Source organism: Saccostrea cucullata, unplaced genomic scaffold (assembly GCF_032062105.1).
Source record: "Saccostrea cucullata isolate Sc308-1 unplaced genomic scaffold, CSIRO_AGI_Scuc_v1 ctg118, whole genome shotgun sequence".
In the NCBI taxonomy this organism is placed as follows: Eukaryota; Metazoa; Mollusca; class Bivalvia; order Ostreida; family Ostreidae; genus Saccostrea; species Saccostrea cuccullata.
In genome coordinates, this window is record NW_026938921.1 from 697,835 (window position 1) to 725,675 (window position 27,841).

Below are 27,841 nucleotides of genomic sequence, written 5' to 3' on the forward strand. Positions count from 1 at the left end.
TATAACACGTACATGAGTTTACATCGCCAAATTTTATTCAAACTTATTTTAAGAAGAAAAATACTTATATTTATTTGACAATAACCTAAAGTCAATTATACTTTCCTAATAAATTAAATTGAACAGATATGGTAATATAAAAATCTTGCCCATGTAAGGAATATTAATATTTACTCAAAAATAATTTCAGCTATTGGTTTTGTAACATTTGCTTGGCTTATATTTGTTAGCTTTTAATGACGATTCAATGATCTTTTTTCAAGTAAAACATCATTATGTTGAAGCTAGGTGAAGATATCGAACAGTGAGCGATCTTTGAAAAAATCACAATTATTTCCCATAGGATTTCGATAATGAGGAGATCTGGCATCCTTGTCATATGAACTTAAGGGCACTTGTGTGTGCAATATATTGTGTTTTCAGCGAAGCTGGTGATTTCGCTGAAGACCGATCACAAGATGTGAAAATCTCCAAGTTTTGTTCTTATTAAAGATGCAGTTGTCTATTATATCAAATATAATTTACACCACTTCTGGAATAATGGTAGCACAGTATATAATACGAAATTTTACTACACATTATGAAATTATGGAAAACAAATAAAAAATATACAATACAAATAAAAATTCTAGAATACAAATGAAAAATTATGAAATACAAATAAACATTATATAGTACAAATGGAAGAGATCGAAGATTGCAACGATGGATGACATGCCATATATTTCCATTCTTTATTATTTGTACACCATCTACATTGCAACTGAAATAAATCTAATTATGTATACTGTATTATTATATTAGTGGGCCAATGCCTGCATTTACTGACTGATGTCCAGTCGGCCAATGCCTGATGTTCAGTCAGCTAATGCCTGCATTGACTGACTGATGTTCAGTCAGCTAATGCCTGCGTTGACTGACTGATATTCAGTCAGCTAATGCCTGCATTGACTGACTGATGTGTAGTCGGCCAATGCCTGCATTGACTGACTGACTTTGAAGTCAGCCAATGCCTGCATTAACTTACTTTGGAGTCAGCCCTTGCCTGACATTGATATAGACATTATAATGCACAATACCTGACTGAGCCTGCATTCATACTGCATAGTAATGGAAGTCCTGCATTGAGGAATTGAGACATATAAATTATCTGCATTCGCATATAGTTGTACAAATGAAATAGCATTGCAACAATGCAGGTAAGGAGATTTAAAATGGAAAAATAATTCTAATGAAAACAACTCCATCGGGAATTTCAGTATTTTCCTTTTACCAATTTAACTTTATTTTACTCAACTTTGAAAAGTAAAATTTTGTCAATTTAAATGTTTGCTTCAGAATAGGTTTTTGTAAGGTGACGCACGAGCCATTTATAAACAAACCTTAACAAATTGATATTTGAATAAAAAAATAGTTGAGACAAATCAAAATTTAGTTGAGACTCCATTATATACGGTATCATTAATCTGTTATTTAATCAAATTCTGACCGGCGTCTTTCTTAATTCTTTTTGTAAGGTCATTATGTCCATACTAAATTTTCGATTTTTTTCCCTTTTTTCGATTATGACAAGGAGCACATAGCGGGTGTGACCAGTCGGCAGGAGATGCTCACTCATCCATGGCACCTGATCCCATTTCTGATGTTTTAGAGTTCCATTTTTGCTCTTGTCCAAACTTTTGTATTGTTTAATGGACTTCTGGGATCTTTAAATACTCTTTCCTATCTCCATGTATTTCAAGGTGAGATACATTGTGATACATGTAAGTTGTTTATATATCTAAGTTGATTCGATATGCAAGAGCATGCTCTACGTATGAACACTTTTTAAAACGAGGTAAATTATTCACAAACAAATATCACCAGTCTCGTTTAAAGTCATCATTTCGTAAATTCTTAGGTCGTTACAATGACCTTGTCAGCAAATAAAAATTAACATTAAGTCAAATGCTGACTGACGTTTTTCATTATTGTTACTCGATTATTTATACACTGAATTGACGACGGATTTTTCCGTTATTTTCTGATTACGACAAGGAACACACGGCGTGTGCGACCGGTCAGTAGGGGATGCTCACTCCTCCATGGCACCTGATCCCATCTCTGATTTTTTTAGAGGTCCATGATTGCTCTGCTTTTGTTATCTCCATATCCTTCATGTACAAATGTGAAAAGGTTATACTTTAAGTAATGTAAAATATAAGGAAAGTGCTTGGAGAGGGGGGGGGGGGTGTACCTTAAAATTGCATTTTGCAAATATCTATTGAACAACACTCAAAGTTAGAATTGATATTATTTATTTGCACTGTTCTTCCTTTTTTCTTTCTTTGACAGGAAGGTTAGTTTGCCCTTTGGTTATTTTCACTGAGAATATCACGTACAAATCAATAAAAAAATTTGGTTTTTTTGAACGGATAAATTAGAGTATTTCATCGTTCATCATTGATCTCTACATCATACGTATGTCAAACAATTATATTAAGGCTTTTCTTTTTTAAATTATTGACTGTCTTAAGAAGTACAAGTTGTCTTTCTATTTGGATAAAGACATGTATACATATATACATGATATGTATTCCTTTTCTAAAGTAGATCATACCTTTTTTATAGCATGTCAAATTATATTCATATATTTTATTTCCTATTTCATATGCTATCTATCCGAGATACTCTTCATGACACTTAAACAAGTTCTGATTTATGACGTAGGTCGTGTCTTCATCTGCACAGGCAGTAAATCGGTCATCCGCATATGATAACAAGTGTGCTCATGTAAAACATAGTTTAAAATGTCCTGGTTTACAGAGGATTAAATGAAGGTCAAGAAATAGGAAGTAAACATAACAGTACAAGAGCACTTTATGTAACACGCAAACAGCGGAAACATATTCCAAGGCGCACGAATACATATAATTTTGTGTTGTTTGTCTGTTGTATTATATCAAACCCAGATCAGTTATATGAAAGTCAAACAATCATTATGTTTTTCACTTGTTTGTTTATCACTGTTTCTCCTGCTTTATATATTTATATAACCGTGTATTAAGTTTTGTAATTATTAAGGGACCATTTCGTTCATAAGCCCTTCTTCATTGTTCTTTACAATAAATAATATGTATGCCTAAACATTTCTTTGTGTTCTCAGAAAAAAGAAAAAGGATTTGGTATAGCTTATAAATGATAATTTTTTCAGTTCGTTTTAAAATCCTAATATATAAGCAGAGGACATCCTAACTAGTTTCGTTTCTTTTCGTTGTTTTTTTATTCTGTTTAACATCCCTAGGAGAATATTTCATTCATCTTGAGAAGCCACATATCGATAATGAATTATGTTTAAATTTCACTAAAAGTCAACCTACTCTTCGTACTACATTGAGCTTGTTTTTGATTGGCTCATAATACTACCAATGACAATATTATTTAATAAAAAATAGCTTCCTGATATTTATCATAAATAAGACTTGCACTGTGTATAGTTCTTTTGTCTATCTTACTAGTCAGTAAAGACGTACAATATCCGAGCAATTAGATAAACATGTGAGTTGCTATATTTAATCCCCTCAGCATGAGATGTAAATTAATTAGTGATAATGAATACAATATACACGCTACAGCTAGATTGTTTGTGATATACAATCGTAAGATGATGGTGCTTATTTACCCAAGACTTCAGCAATAGATCTAAAGCAGTGCCTTCGTTTTTCTTCGTTTTGCTAAAAAATATATGCTGTTAATCTTCAGCTGATTGGTGATTTATATATAGATAAATCATTTTATGAGATCATAGTCATGCTTTTTTTATTTTATTTTATTTTTTAAAATAAAATTACAGTTATTTGCCTATTATTTTCAATCAAATTAAAATTTGTTTTTGAATTATTTTTTTAATTTAAAAACGTAGGTAATCAAATCAGTGAGAAAAAAAACCATTATGTGCAGAATTAAAGGGATCCCAAAGACCTGGGTATTGCAATATTCTTTTTTAAAAAAAATTAATTCACTTTGAAAAACTAGTTTAAGATGTAAATTTGTTGATTTTGCTACCCCTTCCCCCATACTTTTCGTTCCTGGTACCCACTGACGGGTTTAGAGGGGGCAGGGGGCCCGGGTCCCCTTTATGTCCCAATTATACATAAGATTTAACAAATTAATACTTTTTGGTGTGGCCGTGGGCCCCTACCCCAAACCCATTCTGGTCGCCCCCCCTTTTTTTAAGATTCCTGAATCCGCCGCTGGTATCTGACTACTTCTTGTGATGGCTTGACATAAGTGGCATTAAAAAGTTCTAACGAGAATATCTCGATTATCTAATATAAACGTTCTTCTCATTAGAAATATTCAAAAACATACGCATCATTATACGCATCATTATTGCCATTGCCGTTATTGACACTGACTGTGACTATGTTTTAAGAAAAGTTCAGGCACACGTATCTGTTCATTCATTAGCAAAAGAGAAAAATAAGAGGTTTGAAAATCCCATGCAACTGGTTTTGAGGTCATCACTATATATATTAAGCAGAAAATATAGTATTTTTTTAACTATTTGCCGATCTTCGCTAGCCAAGGGTTTCTGATACGCTACTCTCCTGATGAGGAGAGTAGCGTATCAGAAACCCTTGGCTAGCGAAGATGCCATTTGTCCAAAATATACATTTCCCCTGTTTCGCTCACCTTTTCTTTTTTTGCGTATTAACATCGTCATGTCTTAAATTGGCATCATAGACAACAACTTTAAAAAAAATAATACAAGGAAATGTTTGTAACCTGTTATTGGTTTTGAATAAAATTACGTACTTAAGTTTATAAAAAAAAATCTTACTTTGATTCTAAAAACAAGAACTATATATCATATTAAGATAAATAGGATATTACATGTAAAAGGACTCTGTAGTTCCTCATTGATAGCATTTATGCAGTCTTCGCATATTAGGTGTTCCTAATCCTTTGGTCCTTAAAGGATTATTTTTTAAACCGACGAAGGTTCGCTGAAATATTGCCGACTCAGCTTTAAACAATGAAAATCAATCAACTGATACATAAGTTGATGTTACAGTGTTTCAACAACCTTGGTTAAAGTTACAATAAAGCGCATTGAATTGGTAAGATTTTTCGTTTGGATGAAACTTTGTGAGTCATGCTTTGAACGCCAATTACAACATAATGGCACGCCAATTTCTTTAGAAAAGAAGAAGAAATATTCGTCGTAATGTTTTAGGACACCCCAGTTTTCGCGACAAGCATCAGGAGTTACATCGAAATGGAGATTTTTAAAGTTATAAGAGAGATTTAGAGATTTCCAGCTTCAGAAAAACACGTATTGCAACAATTGTGTACATAATTATGAATTTATCATGTTAATTGGAGTTACCATAACACAGCTATCGGTCGAACATGTGCTTGCTCTATGTTAATGTAGACTTTTAATTTGATTGGCTATTATATTTGTGGAATTTCTGTACTACAGGTATTTTGATAAGCCATTTGTCCGAGTTTTTCCTTTTTACAAAAATGGGTTTTTCATTATATGACAATCAACCTCTAAAGATAGCTCAAAAAGTCAAATCAATGCGCTTCATTGTAGCATTTCGTACTTTTTTTGTTGATATTGTGACTTTGTTATACACATCTTATCTCTGGGTCGTATTTTGCAGACTTGATTCATCCCAATAGACAAACCTTTGTTTGGCTACGAAAGTTCCGCCTACCAGATCAACGATTAAGGTTCACAGAAGATGTGACCTTTAATAAAGGATGTTTACTCCTCCTAGGCACTGGATCCCTTCTCCGGATTTCTTGAGGCCCGTTTTTATGCCTTAATTATAGATGTGTATTGTTAGATTGATCACCGTTTGTTTTCTTCATTTTTAATCATGCATTGATTTTACTACTAGAATTGTCCACAAAACAATTAAAAAAAAAGAATGAAATATATGGAGATAACGAACAGAAGTCAAGCTCAAATGTTCATCAAACATTGTAAGTGACACACTTTTGGGTCATTCGTTTTGCTGATAAACCATAATACACGCTTATCAGACGCTTTGTTTTTCCTCATACCAGGCATGAATTGGGAAATATAGGCCAATAATTATCAGCTTTGAAATACATGCACTGTGTACTTTATTGACCCATATAGTTAAATTTTAAAACTTTATCTCCAAATGTATGAAGTCCAAAGAACAACAGATACACTTAGCTTTATTCTAGAGTAACCTAGAAACCCAAATACCACAATTGGTTACTGTAATATAAAAATAACCGTGAAATGTAATTAAAGATAAAATTATACCACTGTAATTGTACGTGGGAATCTTTGTTAATTTTATAATCTTGAAAAGAATTGCAGGATAACAACTTTCGAATCGATATCATAAAAGCGCAAAAAAAAAAAAAATTCAGTAAACATAGTGTGAACATAGTTTAAACAGTCATGTTTACATATGCAAGTATCGCAATACACTTTAGTCGTCATCAATTTTCATTGAAAGGGAAAATAAATTTTAGTAATATAGACTTTATCCAACATGATAATGCTTACTCACTTGACTCATTTGCAAAAACAATCTCGGTCCTCTTCTGTGGAAAATTTTGGGTAAAGTTTAAAAAGGCAAATGGATGTATATTTATATTTTCGTTACTGAAATAATGCTATCTAAAGTAATATTTCCCTACTTCATTTCACATGATTTTTACGTAATAAAGCGTAAAACCTGCATGTGTTTAAAGCCAATTTTATGGATTGTTTATATACGTTTAAAAATTAAAAAATAAAATATATTTATAGTTTTAATTCTAAACAACTCTATACGACATGAATATGACCGGACTCACTAATTTAAAACAGGTAAAAACAAGACATTTATATCTAATAGTGAGCATTTTAAAGAAGTTTCTTTTGGAGAAAGACATTCCACAAAACTGAACACATGTTTATCTAGTAACTAAATGCTATCCTTTCACTCGCACGACGTTCATAAAAATGTAAATATATATATTTTTAAATTTATCTATTTGTAATTTTATTTTCTTTTTTCTCATTTTTATCGTTTTTGAGAACAGTATCAATATTATTACACCCTATTACCGACAACTGGGACAGCCGAGCAACTGGTACAACAGACGGCATAGTTGTTTTTCGCTATGACAGAAACCTAACTGATATAATATTTTTCACTATTTCTAACGTTCATTTACTTTCGTTTGGTTAATTCCCGTTTCGATCCTTCCTTAAACTATTTTTCTGTTAATTATAAAAGTATGATTTCTTATAAAAACAAAATAAGACCAGAATAAAGTTAAATTTCAATACTTGTCAAATAATAATTGATCAAACTGAGCTTATAGAATTAAAACTGTTACTCCACAGTCACATTTCTTGTTGTTTTATATAATAAATATAGGCTTTCTAAAACACAACTGCATAATATGGATAGTCTTCGTTATTTAATAAGTGTGCTGCAAGCGCTTGATTTTAGTGGGTAAGATTATTTTGGCTGTCTGGAACAGCTGATAATAGTTAACACTGACGACATAGGACGGCAATCGGTGAAACCCTTAATTTAATCTAGATTTCAACTTTTTAAATTATTTTTTTAAAATATCAAATTCATTGACAAAAATGTCTCTAGGTGTTAGATATCTCTTAATTGTATGATTTATTATTTCAGAAGATAAATGCCTTAAAAAATATAGTCTTTCTGCAAAAAGTTGCTGCAAGTATGCAGTAGACATTGCTGCAGGCATGCTAGAGAAGTTGCTGTAAATTTGTTGCAACAAAGCTAAAGAAACCCATGACAGACTTAAAAACCTTTGTGTTTGAAGCAAGTTTGCAGAAAGTATGGGCAAACTTTCAGCAAACAGTTTACTATGCAATAGAGGTTTACTGCTAGTTTGCTGTGAATATTGGATATTCCTATTAAAGATTGGATATTCCTATTAAAGATATGGTAATACTAGTCACGTACGCTGCGGTCACACCAACCGTATGCTCCATGTCATGAGGAAAAACTCCTGTTATACAATACAAAAATGGCATTTGAATCAATGATAATTGTATTTGCAGAAACTATAAAACATCAGAAGTGGGCACAAGTCCCATGCATGGACTATTAAAAAGGATATTCATAAAAATAAAACAAAACCATGAGCATGGTGTCCCCAATGTATATATGCCAACCCATATGGTATATATTCCTACCAAAATACTGAGATATCTACAACTTCAATTCAGATATTTCAAAACGGCAAATTCTGTTCTGACCTAGTTACAGTCTATATTTCATTGGCTGGTTTGACTTGTTTACTTTCTTGTAAACTTCCTGCAAACCTTCAGTTTGTCAATGTTTCCAACGAACTTATTGCTGCGAACAACAGATTGACATGTATGTTTCTTGCAATGTTCCTGCAAAGATTTTGAGTTCCTGTAAAATTGCTGCAAGCTTATAACAATAGTTTTTTGTTGGCAGCAACATCGCAGCTAGCGGCAACAACCTGCAAAACACTTCTTCCTTCGTACAATTTTGTATGGTGAAATCTGCAGTTCGTTTCGTTTTTATCGCTGGAAAAAAAAATTCCGACTATTCACAAATGGATAGTCTTAATATTGAAAACACGTTCATGTTGGTAATCGAATAAAAGTTTGCTTCAGTAGCTGTCGTATAGCAACTATTATACATACGACCAATATTAACTGTCAAAAACAGGTTTCCCGAAATTTGAAGTTTATTAAGATACAGCAAATTTTTATTTTAACGAACTTTGTATCCATTGTTTCTGATTGCATGCCATATTTCGTTTTAAATTTGCTATCATTGTTTGCCTCGACTGTCATACATGACAGCCAAAATAATTTGACCCACCAAAATCAAGCGCTTTTGGCATTTTTATTAAACAACAATGACTATCCACATTTTGCAGTTATGCCATAGATATATAGCCTAAATATATTATATACATAACAAAAAAGTGACCGTGGAGTAGCAGTTTTGATTTAATCAGCTCAGTTCTCATAGTTTTATATTCAACAGAAAAATAGTTTAAGGTAAGATCAAAACGGAAAACCTTCAAACAAAAGTGAATGGATGTTATAAATATGATATCAATTAGGTCTCTGTCATAGCGAAAAACACCTTTGCAATCTGTCGTCACAGTTGCATCAACAGTCCCAGTTGCCGGTAATATAGGCTGTGGTTATTAGTATTCTGTTTTAAATTCTGAAATCGAAATAGTGCACTTAGTGAGATATTATTATTAGGTTACATAGTTTGACCTGTTTATCTTGTAAGTAATAAACATGTTTCAGTTCTTCATAATTTTGGTAAATTTCGTTGTCTCTTCAAGTCATGTGATTTTTGATACCAAGCACAAAATTCTTTCTTAATTAAAACAATTCTTCAAGTAAGATTAGAATACCAAATACATAATCATATACTCGTATGTTCTAAATTTCTAATTTGGTTGGAAGGATGAAAATCAAATGAAATCATCTCAATCTTCTGGGTTTTTTTTTTCAAGTACAGTTAGAAGAATTAAAATGTCCTGTACACGTATTTTGTATTGCAACATGGAAAGAAAATCACATCGTTTCCTCGGACTGAGCCAATATAGTAAAATATGATGAAAGGATAAATACTTGTGTATTTGCATACACATGACTGATATATACCATTAAATTGTTTGTTCGTGTAACTATTTTTTCACTCATACTGAGAGAAATTGGACAAAATTCTTAATATGAATCAATTTGAAACTTGCACTTTGGAAAATGCCCTCTTTGTTCTCATTCCTTGGAACTTTGTGTTTGATTTAAATAAAATTCCTTACCTTTTGACTCATGCAGGGTTAAGGTGTTTGATCTTGTTTCTGGTCATAATAATAGATATTAATAAATATCGATTACGAGACGGTCAACTCGACATTTAGATGTATCGACAACGTATTGCCAATTAAGAATGGTAACTTCCATTCCTACGTCGATACGATATATCCTGGAGAGCTTGAGATAAAAGATACATGTACCACAGAGTCTGTTTCATACTTGGATATTTTGAAAAAGACGTTAATGGCAATCTAACAACCAAGCTATATGATAAACGTGATGACTTTAACTTTTCTATCGTCAACTTCCCTTACTTATGCAGCAATATACCTTCATCAACTGCATACTTACGGAGTGTATATATCTCTTCGATACGCAAGAGCATGCTTTACGTATGAACAATTTCTAAAACGAGGTAAATTATTGACAAGCAAGTTGATGAAACAAGAATATCAGCAGTCTCGTTTAAAGTCATCATTTTGTATGTTCTATGGTCGATACAATGACCTTGTCAGCAAATACAATTTATCATTAAGTCAAATGCTGACTGTCGTTTTTCACACTAATTGTTAGTCAATTATTTATACATTGAATTGACGAAGGATTTTTTCCATTATTTCCCGATCATGACAAGGAGCACACGGCGGGTGTGACCGGTCAGCAGGGGATGCTCACTCCTCCATGGCACCTGATCCCAACCCTGATGTTTCGGAGGTCCGTGTTTGCTCTGCTCCTATTTTGTATTGTGCATCAGGTTGAAATTTAAAATCCGCTTATTTTCAGTAGCCTGCTCCGATTTAGAAATTGTTTCTTCTAGTTACAACTCTTAATTTTCCGAATCAGATCTTGTCACAAAGACAAAGATCTATACATGATAGAAGATATTGTCAGTGAAGAGAATATATTAAAACTAACCCCGGAGTACTTGTTTATGAATTCATCAATTATATATATCATGGATAATTAATCACAAGTTACGAACTTTTTTTCTGGTTTCCATTTTTATTGAAGAAAGCAACTGACTGTGATGTTAAGAAAACTCGCATCTTTTTTCTTTTAATTTATCGTGCGGAGTGATTGGGTTAAATGTCAAAAAGTCATTCTTTTTGGGGATATTTTTTGTATGATTTTAAATTGACATTTTTTTTAGTTTGTGAGAATGAAATCTTGATTTAGACTAAGGACCTCTTGGAAATGTCGCATATGTCTAAGTCTCTTGTTCACAGCAGTTTCTATTATTGTTGGAGCTTACATGTAAATATTGATATGACCTTTACTGGATCCTGCAATGTATCTTTGTGAGGAATTTTACGAGGGTTTGAAATCCAAAATAGATGCAGTATTAAATCAAATTCACTTTCCTTAAATTGAATTTTCAGAGTATTTAAAAACTACGAGGGCTGTTCAATAAATAATGTCTTCGGTGCTCGGAAAAGAACAAAAAGCACTTTTTTAAGAATTTAGCCTTAATGATTTTACCTAAATATTTCCTTTTAATTGAAACATATGTCCGTAACATTTTTATACACTTTCTGATTGTTTTTAAAACACATTTTTGAGTATTGTCCTTCGTATAGTGGAATATGGCTGGCCCTATGAATTTCTTGACTTGTTTCTTCTTTCTGAGATTCGTGAAGTGAGGAATCAATCCTTACGTCGCGGGTTCGAATCCCACTGCGGGACGTGGAGACCGGTCTTTCGGATGAGACCGTATAAACCGAGGCCCCGTGTCGCAGTAGGTGTTGGCACGAAAAAGATCCCTCACTGCTCAAAGGCCCTGAGTGCCGAGCATAGGACAAAATTTGTAGCCCTCCACCGGCAAGTGGTGGCGTCTCCATATGAGTGAAAAATTCTCGAGAGGGACGTTAAACAACATACAATCAATCAATCTTTCTGAGAGGTGTTTTTTTTCAAGTTTGGAAAAGAAACTAGTAAAAGGATGAAAATCTGGCGAAAATTGTTGGTTTGACAAAACATCAACTTTCTTATTATCCCCAAAACTACTTTAATCTTCACGGCTTGTGGGTTTTGATGCTGTCATGACGAAATTTATATAGCGGATTCCTGATTCTGGTTCCAACCTCTCATAAAACTTTAATTTTTTTGGCAAAAATTTGCTTTCTAGACTCCAGAAATTGAACTGCCTCCCCGAATAAGAATTTGTACAACACGACTACTAATATTTAAGAAAATGACATAGAAAACTATTTTTGTGCTTTTAAAATTCTTTGCTTTTTTCCGACCTTGGCTGTTTTTTGTCAAGTGCATCTTATTGTAAATTTGTTTTGAGGGTTTAAAGCAATGAAATCAAGTTTCACTATCTGTTTTGAAGTTCAAACAAAATGGATAACTTCAGTTTTGGATTTTTAAAAATAATTGTTTAGATATTCTTACACGCTGTTGTTTTCTCCCATTTTTCAAAAAATAGGGTGACCATTGAGTTTTAAGTTTTTTTTAAATGTCAAATGTTTCTTTAAAATTTTGTAAACTACCTCCAAAATGATGCCTATCAATTTCGCTACTATGTATCTTAAATTCAATGAAACATCATTAGAGATTATTTGTTGAATGTTCGCAAACATTACATTGGTATTTGTCGCTAAGGACGGTACCCATTGATTTTTTTATGCCCATTATATCATTTTTGTTCATTGAAATCCACCTGCTTAGGTGTCTATAAAACAGACATTAGTTGCTGTAAATTTCACATATTTTTTGGAATATTTCTTTGGGATTCTTAACGAGTTTTACAGCAGCTTTCATAAAGCGTTTAATTTCACTCTTGTTTACCGATTCTTTACCTCTATTTTTAATGCAGTGTCTCGAATAGCCCTTGTTTTCCAGCTTCTCAGAGTGAGCCTATATGATGAAAAGTGGTCAAATAAACTTTTATCAATTCATAAAAGATTCAATCATGAAAGAAGTCAAGCTTAATGTCATATGATTTCTATATTATGTGTCATAGAGCTCAGGACATTATTAATTGAACAGCCCGCGTAAAATTAATGATCGAGGTTTCACTGCTACTTAAAGAAAATACGAGCCTAAAGTTTAGTAGATTCAAATACGACGTAATTTGTAAGACTGACAATTTATTATTAAGTTTCTTCCCACATTTTGAGATTCTAAAAAATACAAAAAAAAATCCTTGCTTTATGTAAACTGGATACTTATGTAAACCGGTACTTTTAATTTACAGAAGAATACGTGTAGATCGGATTTTAGTTCACGTTTTCGATTACGATGATGAAAAAGTGATGTTTTAAAAGTCAAGACTAAAATTAAGGATTATAGACACAAGCTTACGAGATTAACCTAATTAATGTAGTTAGGGATGTATGCTCATGGATACGTATACAGTGTATAGTACTGTAAAGTAAATCAAGGTACCAAAAATAAACCTTTTTTCATTCGAGATTTCATGAACCATCGGGAGAAAATCATCTTAATCATCTCCAGATATCATTATTACTTCTTTGGCTCTTCCCGTGATATTACATAATAGATCAATGACATAGTTTTCATACATACAAGAATTTTTCCTATACCGGGTATTTATGTCGTTCAAATATGAATGGATAAAAGTTCACAAGTCAAAAGATATCCACCTGATACATGTAATAAACGCTTCTTGACCCAGAAAAATCAATAACACACATGTAGAGGGTAACAAATAATTTATTTTTAACAATGAGCATGATGAGCAAATACGATACAAATTAACGAAACATTGCCACAATTAGGACAAAAATTACATTTCTTTAATAATTACATAATTACTAGTATATATACTATTTACACAGAAAAAAAAATGAATTTTTAGGAAGGGGCACCAATTTTCACGGGTAAAGCATGTATTTATGATATACATTCAGCACTAGACATTATATATCTCTTTTTTTAAAAACAAAACAGCTTTAAATAATTATAATCAGAGGTCTTCGAATTCGTCATTCAACTGGAATACGAAAAAAAAGAAAGCTTCAGTACGCATGCGTGTGTACATAACACATCAACCTTCAAAACAACTTTGGCTTTTGTTATGGGATTATCCCTTGGGCCGGAAATTAAGGATTGGGAAGAGTATTAATGACATAAACATATTTACAGAGTTCAAATATTCCTTAACCTACTTTTTGAAATCAAAGTGTAAAGGAAAATTAAGAAAATCTTATGTATAATTGCCAGTGCGCTCTACAAAAATTCTTCATATTACTTATTCTCAAGTAAAGTAAAACATTTAACATAAACATGATAAATATGCATTTATGTATTTACGATCCAAAAGTATCTAAAAATTTCTTTTACTTTAAGTAAATCCCATTCTTCATTTCTTTTCCTCAAAAATGAAATAATTATTTAAAAATTCAGATGTCAGAAAATGCTTAGAACAGTTTAAACACGGATTAACTTTATAAACACAATGTATGAATAAAATGTAACACAATGAAAATAACAGGTTATAATCAACATGTTCTTGTTTCTGCTTTAGTTTATATTTAAATGTCATGAACCCATAATGGGCAACTGACAAAAAATAATTTACAAAGCTGAAAGTAGCGAATGCCTTGTGATGAGCACTTTGGTGGAAAAAATAGAATATATAGCTTTTCTCTCAATTTTCAGAAAATTCGTTAAAAGTAAATAATGAATTCCCTTTTTAAAAGAAAGGAGGTAGAAAAGAATTTTGTAGACATGAATTTTGGTAAAAACAAGTATCATTTTTTTTCTATTTCACTGAAAATATTTTCAAAACTTTTGAGGGTGATAAATAAAATCCCTCATATATTGTATTATGATAAAATCCTTATAACAGAATTCAAGCAATTTAATATTTGATAGCCATGTGAATGCCCTTAATAAAATGCCCAGGGATGCAATTTTTTGCATGAAAGCCACCTGTTTTTTTTTCAAACCCATTTCTATATTATCAATATTTTGTATTTTAGCCTCTTATGCCCTTCAAACAAATGTTGCCTTAGTGGAAACTATATTTATGCATTATACTGATACATGTGTAACGAATACAACTTTTAACATTTTGCATTTAAAACCGTTTCAAACCAGTCAAATCTCTCTCTCTCTCTCTCTCTCTCTCTCCACAAACAGTATGGGACATAATTAACAAATAATCATAATAATAAATCAATAACATTTGACAATATAATTGTTACCCGATAAATGCATTTTCATTGATATCATAACACGATCCTGTACAACAAAAACATAAACAAATGCAATCTACTGTCTTCTAAACAATAATTATATTTATTAATTAACAGCACTGAACTAATAAGGCAGATGACTACGTGTTCATTTGACAGTATACCCGTAGACACTCCACAAAGCAAATAAATAAATTTTTATCGCGTCAAAAGCAGCAGGTGATGTCAGTAGAAAAATAAGTTAAAAACATTGAAAATAAAAAAAAATTACAACAGCTGATTTTTTTTTTATATTTCTGAAATGATTTAATTGATCAAAACAACCTCTTCCAAATGAGCGAATTAAGTTTATTTTCTTTGCATAAAATTTACATTAGGGGAAAAAATATCTTGTGTTATAAGAAATGCCCCTCTACACTTAAAATACACAAACCTCTCAAGTCTTAAAATTTATGTCAAGATAAATGATATTTTTCACAATGGAGAATGTTTTGTGCATTTCTAATATGGAATAAATCAAAATCCTTAACCTGTTTTGAATGCCCCCCCCCCCACCTCCCAAAAAATGTATCCAAGAGTTTGTTGTATTTGGTAAATGGCATGTAGATCTTTATAGTTCAATGAATTGTCCACAGCACTCAATTATTCAAAGAAGTAAAATTCAACAATACCTCAGGATTTTTTTTTCCAATTCTGTAAATTCTAACTTTTTGACATTTGTATTTTTATTTTACAATATACAAAGATACCATTGCAGAGGCAGTAATAGTGAACTATAAATTATATAATTGAACAATATAAATCCCATCAACACATAACCGTTTTCGACATCATGGTGCCTTATTATACCTACTTCTACTATCTATAGTCCACATCAATCTAACCTTTTGACTATACCTCCTACATGTATTTACAATACAAACTACTTCCATTGACAACTACATACCCATAAAATCTATAGCTGAAAATGAAAGAATTTTGGCATAAATATCTTGTTTCTATATATAAAATTAAATGCACAATGCAATTTTCTCTAGCAACATGTAGCAAGGAATACTATTTCATCGATGTTTTTTTTTTCAAAACTCAAAAACAACTTTTTCCGTTGTGGCGGATCCTGAATCTGTTTGAAAATCATCAGAGGCACTACCACAATTCTGGGTCCCGCCTTGTCTATTCATACATAAAACTAGAGCACTGTGGACTTGTCTTACGTCTTCAAAGTCGTTGCACAGAAAATTGGTTTCTTGCACTCTTACGTCATTCTTACAAAAGCTACCACCGAATTTCCTTTTTTCTGTGTCTAGGTCGTATAGTCTTTCATCACAAAAACTGCTACCGTCATAAAGTTCGTCGTTTAACACGCTGCCGTCGAAGCGGTATTCCGTAATGCTGCCATCGAATTGACTTCTATTAATGCTGGCGTTGTCCGAACTCCCGCCCTCGCTAACATCGTCATTGAGCGGTGTTCGGGCAGTATCTATAGTAACCGTTGTACACGTTGTATTCTCCGTGTCATTACGACGCCTGCGCGCTACTATCCTAATATCATTATTATGATTGTACTTGTTACAATTGATCACTTTATCAAAGCTATTACTGAAATAGTAGGAGAGTTTGTAATAAATGAATGGCCGAATGGCCAAGTCTATAAGCGACACACATTCTGTAATTCTCGTAACCTCGTCCACTTGGACAAAGCTTTGAATGTCATGATGCTTTTCAAATTCCTCGTAAGTCACTTCACCATTGTTAAACCTGTCAATCAAATCCTTGACTTTTCTGCTCTTGTAAAATTCATAGAGCTTCACAACGATCAAGGGAAACTTAAACACCGCAAAAGTCACTATCAGGATATTGACCATCATGGACAAGCGCCGTTCTTTCCTCGAGTAACTCTCGGTGAAGTACTTTTTGGACCAAAAGAACGTGAGGAGGTACATAAAAGATATCAACAACAGCTGGAAAAAGAACGAAAAGGTCACATACAGCCATAGTTTCACCTCCTCGCTCACGCCGATGTCCGAATTTGCTTCGACGCAGTTTTGCGTTAGTTCGTCTTTTTTCGATGAGAAGATGTTTGGAATATTTGCAAGAAATGTGAGGATCCAGAGCGCTATACAGACTACGTACGTAAGATTGACAAACTTCCTAGAATGTCCCCTGTCGGTGAGGAGTAGAAGACGTGATATACTCAACAAGGCTATCCCGAAAGCTGCCACAAATATACTCACTTCGCTCACATACACACTAACTTTACAATATTCCGTGGTGACTAAATCGCCATTATCAGTCCACTGAATGACGTAAAATGGAACCTCCGACACCATGCGCAGAATGTCTGCAAGAGCTAAGCAGCCAATGACCACAAATAACGGGATTTTAGGGTATTTCACAAAAACAAGTGTTCCTAATACCATGCCGTTACCAACGATACAGACAACTGCGGCAATTACTATGACGACACACCGGACAATGACGGTGATTTTAGACGGCTTATCCTCGTCATCCATTTTCTTTGTTTTTATTTTTCTTTCAAACTGTTCATCTAAAAAATGTAGGAAAGTAAAATATATATATATTTCAAGCAAAAGTAAAAAAAAAAACAAAAAAAAAAACAAAAAAAAATGTTCTTAACACATGTCCAGAAAATAATGTATATGCAGAAAAAAAATCAAATTAAAAACCAGAGGGAATTTTTTTTTTACCTTGGCTCTAAGCCCTACATACTAACACTGTACATAGTATTTAATAAACTTTCTCAAAATTGTGCTGACAAACTGCTAGTGTTTCCGTATAGTCGACATATCTAAGTTACAATTCAATTTTCTAAACGGTCTTAATTTTTTATGTTTTTCGTTTTCAATTTTAATTTCTTACTAAACTGATATACCCGGTCTTGATTAGCAATGCTAACTTTGGATTCAAATATGTATCTCCCTCTTTTTTTTTTGAGCTAATTAAAAAAATATATCTTTTATTCCTTTATATGTACATGTATCTTAAAGGATTTACTTACTTATTTTATCCATTGATTTATTTTATTCATCGTATTCATTCAATTATTAATTTATTTATTTACGTGGTGTTAATATTTTTCAAAATTCTTTTGTACCCTTACTTATCCCCCCCCCCCCCCCCGCCTCTCCCAAATATAAATTCATTTACAAGTCTTTATTATTTTTAATATTTTGTTATTCATTTATTTATTTTATTCATCATGCTCATTTATTTATTCATTTAGGCTTGCTTTTTAACTGCGTTGTACAACTTCGAGAATTTATGGTAAATATTAGTATTTAATTATATTTCTGTAATATGTAAAACATTAACCTGCTTTCTTCCAGATCTCTGTTATTCAAGTTGAGCTATTTTATAACAAAACAATTTTTATTTTTTGTATATATATAAAAAATTTTTTTTTTCAGCTGCTGGAACAATTTTGAACATGTTATCCACGTAAAAAAAAACATGCTGAACTTTCTTATTTTCTATAATATAAAAATAAATTACCTCAAATAATATGAATTACGGGTCAGTGTTTGGATTACAAAAGAGGAATTAAGTTTTGAAAAGGAGGGGGGCTCCCGGATCATATGCGGATATTGTAATTCGTTTCAAATCCTTTGCGCACTTCATTTTTTTTTTTTCATTTATGGGAAAAAAAGCATTTTTTATTATTTATTTATTGTTAATTCGTTGATCTATTTTCTTCTTGAAATCCAGACGCGTACCAGACTAGTGCGTCACATGCCTGCGTTGCCGCCCAAACATGTGACCTATATATGATTTGGAACGTTTTCTGGAAATGTGCCGAGATAACTCGTCTTGCTGCGCATTCCTTCTTCAGTCGTTATTATATAGTTGAAAATACTTTTTAAAAACATTCATTGAAAACTTTATCCCCATGAATTTTTGAAATATCAATAATATTGTACATCACCTGCGTCATGCATAGCTTCTGATGCACAATATTTACAATGTTATAAATAATGCGGTTTAATAAATCGACCTACTAAAAGCCACAACGCGTCTTCCGCGATCACAGTATCCATTAAACGTCCATTAAACAGTTAAACACTCTTAATCATTCAAAACAATATTTTGCACAGCCAAGTGGTGACATTTCGCAAGCTATCCAAATAAACAGACCTCTCACGGCTTGTTTACATGCGTTTAGCTCCAGGCTGGAATGTCGGTCACCGTTTTGTTTACATTTTTCTCGTAAGGAAAGTATGGCGTGGTAAAGTAGACTATTCTTATTCTCAAATTTACAATGTCTCTTCTTTACTGAGGTGTTTTCATGAACTAATTTATTAATGACAGAGAAAGCTTTTTTACAAAACAAATTTAGACGAAATATGTTTATCCTAGGCGACCTTAAAAATTAATACATATACACATACACATAACTTTAATCTCTGCAAATATATGTTAAAATGGTCATAACTACTCCTTACTTATCATAGCTAACGATTTTCAATAACAAAATTATGGTTACATATGAAAATTCCTGTAAAACATGAGATTACAAAACATATCGAGGTCAATACTCGGTCACGACTGTTGTTATTTTTCCTTTAATCCACTACACATGACAACAGTACATAGTTTTACAAAAATACGAAAAACCTCGCGTTTCCACGCGGACTTTTAACTGTTTCTGATAACTAATGTATGTTTGCAACTTACATAACTGCAGAATTTCCCTCAATATCCTATGATATTCCCAAAATGATCAAAAACATGTTTACACTCCCAATGAGGTTTTCATCACTATACTGAGCTGGAATAGTGACCTACATGGCAATGCGCATGCGCATGTAAATAAATTATTCGTATGACGGAGCGCGTAAAATTTCATGAATGAACATTGAAAAAACAACAACAAAACATTTTTGGTTGAAGGCTTTGGTGTTTAGAAAGATTAAAGAATACATCAGGAAAACGCATTAAATTAAATTTATCAATTTAAAAAGGGCATAAAATAACTGGATGTATTTGGTGTTGGCAGAGGTTTTGGCACTTGTCCAAGTACCACATGTTTCCTTTTGTTTTCATTGGTGGCGGATCATACTAAAGATTTTCTTTTTCTTTTCAACATTCAGCAGAGTACTTTCTTTTTGCATCTTAATCATGGATTTAAGATGTCTCCTTATTTTCTTTAAACCAACGAATAGATCTAAATAGTTTCGGTTTTTGTAGAATGACGCAAGACCAACGCAGAGCTGCTATGTGTATTTATTATATACCAGTTGACCCAGTTTTAAATAGATTTAAATTTATACTGACATACATGATAAACATGTGATATACGAGTAACATTTAGGACCGTCGCTCGATATTTTATTTATCATGATACTTCAAATATAAAATAAAACAGAATAAAACGGCACATAATTCTTTAAATGATAAACTATATGTTCAAACATTATATTTTCAATAATTATTCATTTCTTTTACAGAAGGTGTGATCGCATTCGGCCCCATGCACCCCTGTTCCGACGGCCTTAAATTATTACACACTAAAACTAACACACACAAAAAAAATCCACATGCATATGATATTCTAATCAAATAAATGCATGTCTGTATAAGATACCATTATAATAGATAGAAAAGTTATAAATTATATAAAATCATTTAATGATCTACAACTGTACATGTTGACAATTCCTATGATGCTTTTGGTGGTTGGTTTGCCAAAGCATAAAAATTTTACATTTCAGAATTATTGATAAGAAACATTATAAAAACTTGTACATGTAGATATCCATTTGAAACGGAAAGAAACTACATATATTTATTTAAAAAAATATTTTGCCATATGATTTACCTTCAAATTAGAGATAGTGCAGCATTCTGGTAGGATCATAGAAAATCCATAAAATAATGTATCTTATAGCTATAAGTAAACTACCAAAATATTTAAAAATTATTTTAGCGAAAATTTAGAATTTTTAATCAGACTTTAATTTAAAGCCGGTACACTTAGATGGAACTTATATCAACAGATCTTTATGAATATATAATTTATATAATAATTATTTTAAAAAATAACTCTAGATGACTTTCATTATGTAATGGTTGTCCATTTTTTTCCCTCATATTTATTGATAAAGTTTTTTTTCATGTAAATACTTATCAATATGATAATCCTATGTCCATCAAATTAGATGTAGACTCACTGATAAAGCTGCAGTCTTTGTTTGTTAAAAACTTTTTAATTTTATATTTTTATTTTATATACATACTACTCCTAACTTGACTCTGTATATTATGTAAAATTTACGTATATAAATTTACATTTACGGTAAATGTGTTCATGCACAACACTGTATGGTCTGATAGTAATAAACCAATAGAAAACAACCAAACAAACAGACCAAATAAATTACCCTCCTCGGGAAATGGCCTTTCCACTGAAGTTAGGACAACAGGCTCATAAGAATCAAATTCACCTGGGGTGGTGTGGTGGTGGTGGGCAACCAGACATTTTCAGTTTTGGTTGGCATTACCAATCAAAAATTCCTTGACATACAAGGGGAATATCACTTATCCTTCTTTAAAAAACATAATTGGAATAATAAAGGCTGGTTGCACGAGTCTTTATGCCCCCACCCCCACCCCCACCCCTCATCAACATCCAAAATTAATTACGCCTTTATGGTGGAAATATATACATGTTGAAGTTTTTGTTTGTTTGTTTTGTATTTTTTTTTTGTTTGTTTCTCTTTTTTTATTTAATTTTTTAATTTTTTTTTCTTGTAATAAATATGTTACAAATTTCAAGATAAATCCAGTCCAAGATCTAGATGTCAATTAATATAGGAAGACCCTTTCCTATCCCACTCAAAGCTTTTTTTATGAAGCTGTATTCATCCCTAAAACTTAGAGGTCGAAAGCAAAAACACACGTCAAGGTCACCAAAACGTAGGAAAAATAAAACATCGGATTGTTTATAGAATAACACAAGACGTGTATATATCCTGTTGAAAACAAATTAGAATCAAAAGAACAATAGTTTACTAACATTATATTATATTACACATAAACAGCTGGGACAAACAAACAAACGTGCGAACCTGAGCAAAAAGGGGGATGGAATGTATGTTTTGATGTTGTATGATATTCATTTTAGTACTCACATTGTTTATGCGGGGTCGTGTTTTTTTATGTTTCTATACAACAAGTTTATGCCGACGTGACCAATTAGACATAATTTTTTAATCCAATTTTAGTTCCGGGATTTTAATACGAATCATTCATGTGAAATCGGAGATAACGAAACGAGAACAAAAAATGAAAGTTTAAAATAATTTTTTTTTAATCAAAATCTTAAAAAAAATGGGGGGGGGGGCAGTGATCGAGTTTATATTATAGTCAAATAATCGAATAAGCAGTATACTATTTGTTAAACAGTGTTATCTTTTTCCTGTGTCCTGTACTCGTCCTGCGAACCTCAAATTATGTGTTCTATTTTTTACTCTACAGGTGAACATACAAACCGAAGCATGAAGATGAATGAACGAGTTCAATATCTATAATGCATGCATTTACAGTGTATTTACTTCATTTAGTATTCTTCGTGAATAGACACGCACGCGTTCGATATCCTTATCACTTTGTTTCAAGGTTAAAATGGAGAACAAGACATTAGGACAGATTTCTCTTCATCTATGGTACAAGTGAAATGCCTGTAAATAACTCTTCTTTTTTCAAAAATGTGGGAGAAGGGGTGAGGTCTCAAAAGAATTTGACAAAGACAAAAGAATGGGGGGGGGGGGCTAACCAAATTTGAAAATACTATGTCCTAGGTACACTATTTCGTAAGGGGGGTGGGTGCACTTTTTCTATTCCTCTTACTTTTCAATGGATTTTTTTTAAAATGGCAGAAGTTGCCAGTGATCGAACGTAAAACAAGCAAAGATGGGGAAGCAGCTTATAATGTAACGAAACTGCATCTAACGAAAGGACTAACCATTCTCAGAAAATACTAGTCGTATCACGGCCTGATCAGCAAAATATCTGGCATAGGCCTATTCAACACCGTTCAATATTTTATTCCATTTATGGCGGGGTTTCATGAGTTTCTCGAAAAAATTCACTTGAAATTAAAACAAGAGGCAAAGGGGCCACATCGCTCACCTGAGCAACTATAGCTAGGTAAAAGCAAAAATCATTTCAGTATTGTAAAGTTTAAATATAAAAGTGGGTTCAGGGAAGGAGGGGGTATTTGAACAAACTTACTAGTATTATTGTCCCCCGCTTGAAAAGTGGGGGATATTAATTTGGGTTTGTCCGTCCGTCCGTCCGTCCGTCTGTCCGTCCGTCCGTTCTCACGAAATAATGGTTAAGTGACAGTTTTTGTGCCCATTTAAGATTTATGTGACTCTTTTGTTTTATGTGACTGTCACATACAAATTTGATTTTTTTTAGTAGAAATGAGTGTTATGTGACTTAAAAAATCATTCTAAAGAAGTGTCACATAAAAAAATACGGACAATATTGTCCGTATATGGACGTCCGTCAAAAGGTTTTGAGATTTACCTCCCTTACCCCATGTATCACGTTTTGCGCCACATAATTTTTTTGGAAAAAGTCACATAAATTTGTCAGTCACATAACCTGCATTTCGTGGGTCCGTCCGTCCGTCCGTCCGTCTTTCTGTCTGTCTGTAACGCTTTCGTTTCCACACGATATCTCAAGAACCCTTTGAGCTTTTGCAATGAAATTTAGCATAGCAACTCTCTATGGACTAAAGAAGACCCCTATTGATTTTGAGGTCAAAAGGTCAAAGGTCAAGGTCATAAATAAGCAAATTCTGTCTGTTAAAACACTTTCGTTTCCACACGATATCTCTAGAACCATTTGAGCTATTGCAATGAAATTTTACATAACAACTCCCTGTGGCCTAAAGAAGACCCCTATTGATTTTGAGGTCAAAAGGTCAAAGTTCAAGGTCGTAAATTTATACATTCTGTCTGTGTGTAACACTATCATTTCCGGGCGATATTTCAAGAAGATTTTGAGCTTATGCAATGTAATTTTATACCAAAACTCCCTAGGACGTCTCTCGCCCTCTCAAAGTGCCCCGCCCCGTTTGTTTTATTAGTATTTATAGTATTACATGTCGCTATTTTTAGCGCAGGAGCATGAGGAGAGTTATTGCGTATAAAACAGGTTCTCGGCGGACTTTATGTTCTTATTACATCTATTAGAACTGTTTAATAAAGGCTAAATAAATCAAACACCATGGATTGTGTAAAATTTTGAGAATACCGAACATGAAAACATGAATATATACATGTATGTGACTTCAGTTCTGCATATACTTCACTCCGAGTAAAGCGACTCCGTGGTCTAGTGGTTATGTCTCTCGCTTCAAGTGTGAGAGGTCCCAGGATCGAGTCTCGGTTGAATCGTTCTTTTTTTTTTTTTTTTTTTTTTTTAAATACTTTTTTTTTTACTAAATGATAGTATTCAGCATGTGAAATGAAAAATGTATGAGGTTATAAAATCATCATTACAGTGTGATAAATATTCCATATGAAAAAATCTTCTATACACATAATAAAGAATAAGCAATCAAATCTTTATATGCATATTGACATACATGTATTTTATTTCCTTCAGTATACATGTATACATTTAATAATTCTACAAATTCAGTCAGGGGGAGCCGACTTTTTCCCTAAGCGGGGGACACGAATTCTCTGAATTAGCTTGTTTGTCTATGTATTTCTATGTATAACTTTGATCCCACATTGTGGGGTCATGATTTAAACAAACATGAATCTTCACTACAAGTGGATGCTTCCATATTACTATGACCAATCATGGCTTCGCTGTTCTTGAGAAGATTTTAAATATTTTTCCTATGTTTCCTATGTTAAACTTTGATACCCAACTTAGGCCCCACCCTACCCTAGGGAGTCATGATTTGAACAAATCTGAATCTACACTACCTGAGGATGCTTCCACATGAGTTTCATCTTTACTGACCCAGTGGTTCTCGAGAAGATTTTTAAAGATTTTCCTATGTTTAACTTTGATACCCCCATTGTGGCCCCACCCTACCCTGGGGTTTTGATTTGAACAAATTTGTATTTACACTACCTGAGGATGCTTCCACGTGAGTTTCATCTTTCCTGGCCCAGTGGTTCTTTAGAAGAAAATTTTTAAAGAAAGTTTCCTATGTATTCCCATGTTCAACTTTGATCCCACAATGTGGCCCCACTCTACCCCTGGGGGTCATGATTTGAACAAACTTGAATCTACATTATCAGAGGTAGTTTCCACATAAGTTTCACCTTTCCTGGCCCAGTGGTTCTTGAGAGAAATATTTTTAAAAGATGCCACTTATTTTTCACTTATTCATAATTATATCCCCTTGGAAGAGGGCGTGGCCCTTCACTTGAACAAACTTGAATCCCTTTACCCAAAGATACTTTGTGGCAAGTTTGTTTGAAATTAATTGGCCCAGTGGTTCTTGAGAAGAAGATGAAAATGTGAAAAGTTTACGACGACGATGACAAAAACAACGACAAAGACAGACAACGGAAAAATTTTGATCCGAAAAGCTCACCTGAGCTTTCGGCTCAGGTGAGCTAAAAAGTAACAAACAAACGTGTATATAGAGTACAGCGTCGATCTCTTGTGCAGAATAGAAGTGAAGTATATTTTATTGATATTATCTGCCCATTTTTTTCTGTAAGATACAGAATGAGAAGGTACTGTAAGGTACAGTATGAGAAACAAATGTAAACTGTGAACTTCATACATGTACAGATACATTTATATCCGCCCCAGTATATAATAAACATTATCTTTTGTCAATATTCAGCGTCATAATACACGACCATATATATATATGACATATGTTCATATCGAGCGAGCAACATTTGCGTATATGGACAAAGGCTCCTGGATGACCGGAAGGTCTTTAACATTTTTATGGCGGAGTGTCGTTCTTAATTGAGCACATACCACGTCACTGGTTCTCAGTCATGACAAAATCCCGTGAATGGAGACCCTAATCGGAGTCAAGGTGAATGTTGTTTTGTAGCGGATTAACTAATAACATCAACTTGTATATGTAGTAATACTAGTATATACACGCTAGTGCTTAGTACGTGTATATAAGGTTGGGGCGCATGCTCACACTGTTTGAATAAGTTTTCATCGTTTATGTCAAGTCAGAATTTTTGTTAAGGAGGCTGGGGGGTCAACAAATTAATCATAAATTAACCACCAGATTTAACTTATTTTTTTACATATGGTATCTTAAGCTGTCAACTATCATTTGACAAAGAAAAAATTCATATATTTTAGTTTTAAAATTTGATCATTTTTTATATCTTTATATGGAGCTCTTCTTTTAAAGGAGATAAAAATAGTCTGAAAATGGCTGCCACACCCCAGCCTCATTAAATGATTTCAAATCTGGAATATATTTCGAACATCAGTGAAATTTGTATCAACAGTAAAAAAATAAAAAAAATTAATGTTGATGAGAGAGAGAGAGAGAGAGAGAGAGAGAGAGAGAGAGAGAGAGAGAGAGAGAGAAATCAAGTGAGCCTTTCTGATCACCCGTTGTCCGTCGTCCATCCGTCTGTAAACTTTTCACATTTTCAACTTCTTCTCAAGAACCACTGGGCCAATTTAACCAAACTTGGTACAAATCATTCTTGGGTGAAGGGGAATTCAAGTTATTAAACTCAAGGGCAAAGTCTTCTTCCAAGGGGAGATAATCGAGAAAATACAAAAATAGGGTGGGGTCATTAAAAATCTTCTTCTCAAGAACCACAGGGCCAGAAAAGCTGAAACTTATGTGAAAGCATCCTGGAGTAGTATAAATTCTAAATTATTCAAATCATGACCCCCGAGGGTAGGGCGGGGCCACAATAGGGAATCCAAGTTTTACATACATGTAGAAATGTATAGGAAAAAACTTTAGAAACCTTCTTCTCAAGAACCACTGGGGCAGAAAGCTGAAACTTATGTGGAAGCATCCTGGGGTAATGTAGATTCTAAATTGTTCAAATCATGACCCCCGGGTGTAGGGCGGGGCCACAATAGGGAATCCAAGTTTTACATAGAAATATATAGGAAAAAACTTTTAAAAATCTTTTTCTCAAGAACCACTGGGCCAGAAAAGCTGAAACTTATGCGAAAGCATCTTGGGTAGTGTAGATTCTAAAGTGTCCAAATCATGACCCCTGGGTGTAAGGCGTGGTCACAATTGGTATTACAAAGGGGGAAATCTGTTAAAGAACAGCATGGCCAAAGTTTCTCAGGTGAGCGATGTGGCCCATGGGCCTCTTATTACCATGTATATTCTGTAAAAGCTCCAAAATGTAGACTTTAAAGACCTATCATTTTAATGTAATAATATTGCAAGAATTTTAGATTAAATTCGGATCTCATTTCAAAAATTGCATTTTTACAGCAAACAAAACCATCGGAAAAATTGCTTCCAAAAACATTATATCAACCCTCCAAAGGCAAAGTTTGTTTCTAGTTGTTTTTTTTTTTCTCGTGTTTTAAGATATACTAAAACATTTTAGAAAAGAGAATTTAACTTTGAAGAAAATTCAAATTACAATTGCAAATCCCTATAATTATTTTGGTTCAGTAGAAAATACTCACTGTAACAGCAACACAAAATTCACATTTCAAGAAGAAGCTGATAAAAAAATATCCCAATTTCAGAAAAACACTCATATACCAAGTGCAGGATGAATAAGCATGGTTAAAGAAAGTCATAACTTGGCCTAGCGCTGAATACGGTCAATTTATGAATAACAAGGAGGGGTTCAAGGTCAAAATTCCATCCCAATAGTGTTCAGACTCC

General features: G+C 33.0%; 2 protein-coding genes and 2 long non-coding RNA genes across 6 annotated transcripts in view; 2 read left to right on the forward strand and 2 right to left on the reverse strand.

Annotated features, from left to right (window-relative positions):
• The window catches only part of LOC134251811 (pyruvate dehydrogenase E1 component subunit beta, mitochondrial-like), a 68,317-nt gene that overhangs the window by 8,394 nt on the left and 32,082 nt on the right, over positions 1–27,841 (forward strand). The gene's annotated exons all lie outside the window — the stretch shown is intronic.
• LOC134251801 (uncharacterized) lies at positions 1,126–18,511 on the forward strand. The gene is made up of 4 exons (XR_009988820.1): positions 1,126–1,199; positions 1,574–1,742; positions 18,230–18,270; positions 18,414–18,511. It is a non-coding gene; the product is annotated as an uncharacterized LOC134251801 (long non-coding RNA).
• On the reverse strand, positions 13,481–14,632 carry LOC134251800 (uncharacterized). The gene is made up of 2 exons (XR_009988819.1): positions 13,729–14,632; positions 13,481–13,697 (listed from the first exon to the last, which is right to left on the reverse strand). It is a non-coding gene; the product is annotated as an uncharacterized LOC134251800 (long non-coding RNA).
• LOC134251799 (proteinase-activated receptor 2-like) lies at positions 15,554–27,810 on the reverse strand. 3 transcript variants are annotated; one of them, XM_062734220.1, is made up of 2 exons: positions 27,637–27,810; positions 15,554–17,533 (listed from the first exon to the last, which is right to left on the reverse strand). In XM_062734220.1, exon 2 carries the CDS (start codon positions 17,496–17,498, stop codon positions 16,065–16,067), a length of 1,434 nt encoding a protein of 477 aa, XP_062590204.1. In that variant the 5' UTR covers positions 17,499–17,533; positions 27,637–27,810; the 3' UTR covers positions 15,554–16,064. The 3 variants fall into 3 exon arrangements, with proteins under 3 accessions (XP_062590204.1, XP_062590202.1, XP_062590205.1); XM_062734218.1 differs by lacking the exon at positions 27,637–27,810 and adding an exon at positions 19,678–19,817; XM_062734221.1 differs by lacking the exon at positions 27,637–27,810 and adding an exon at positions 19,002–19,172.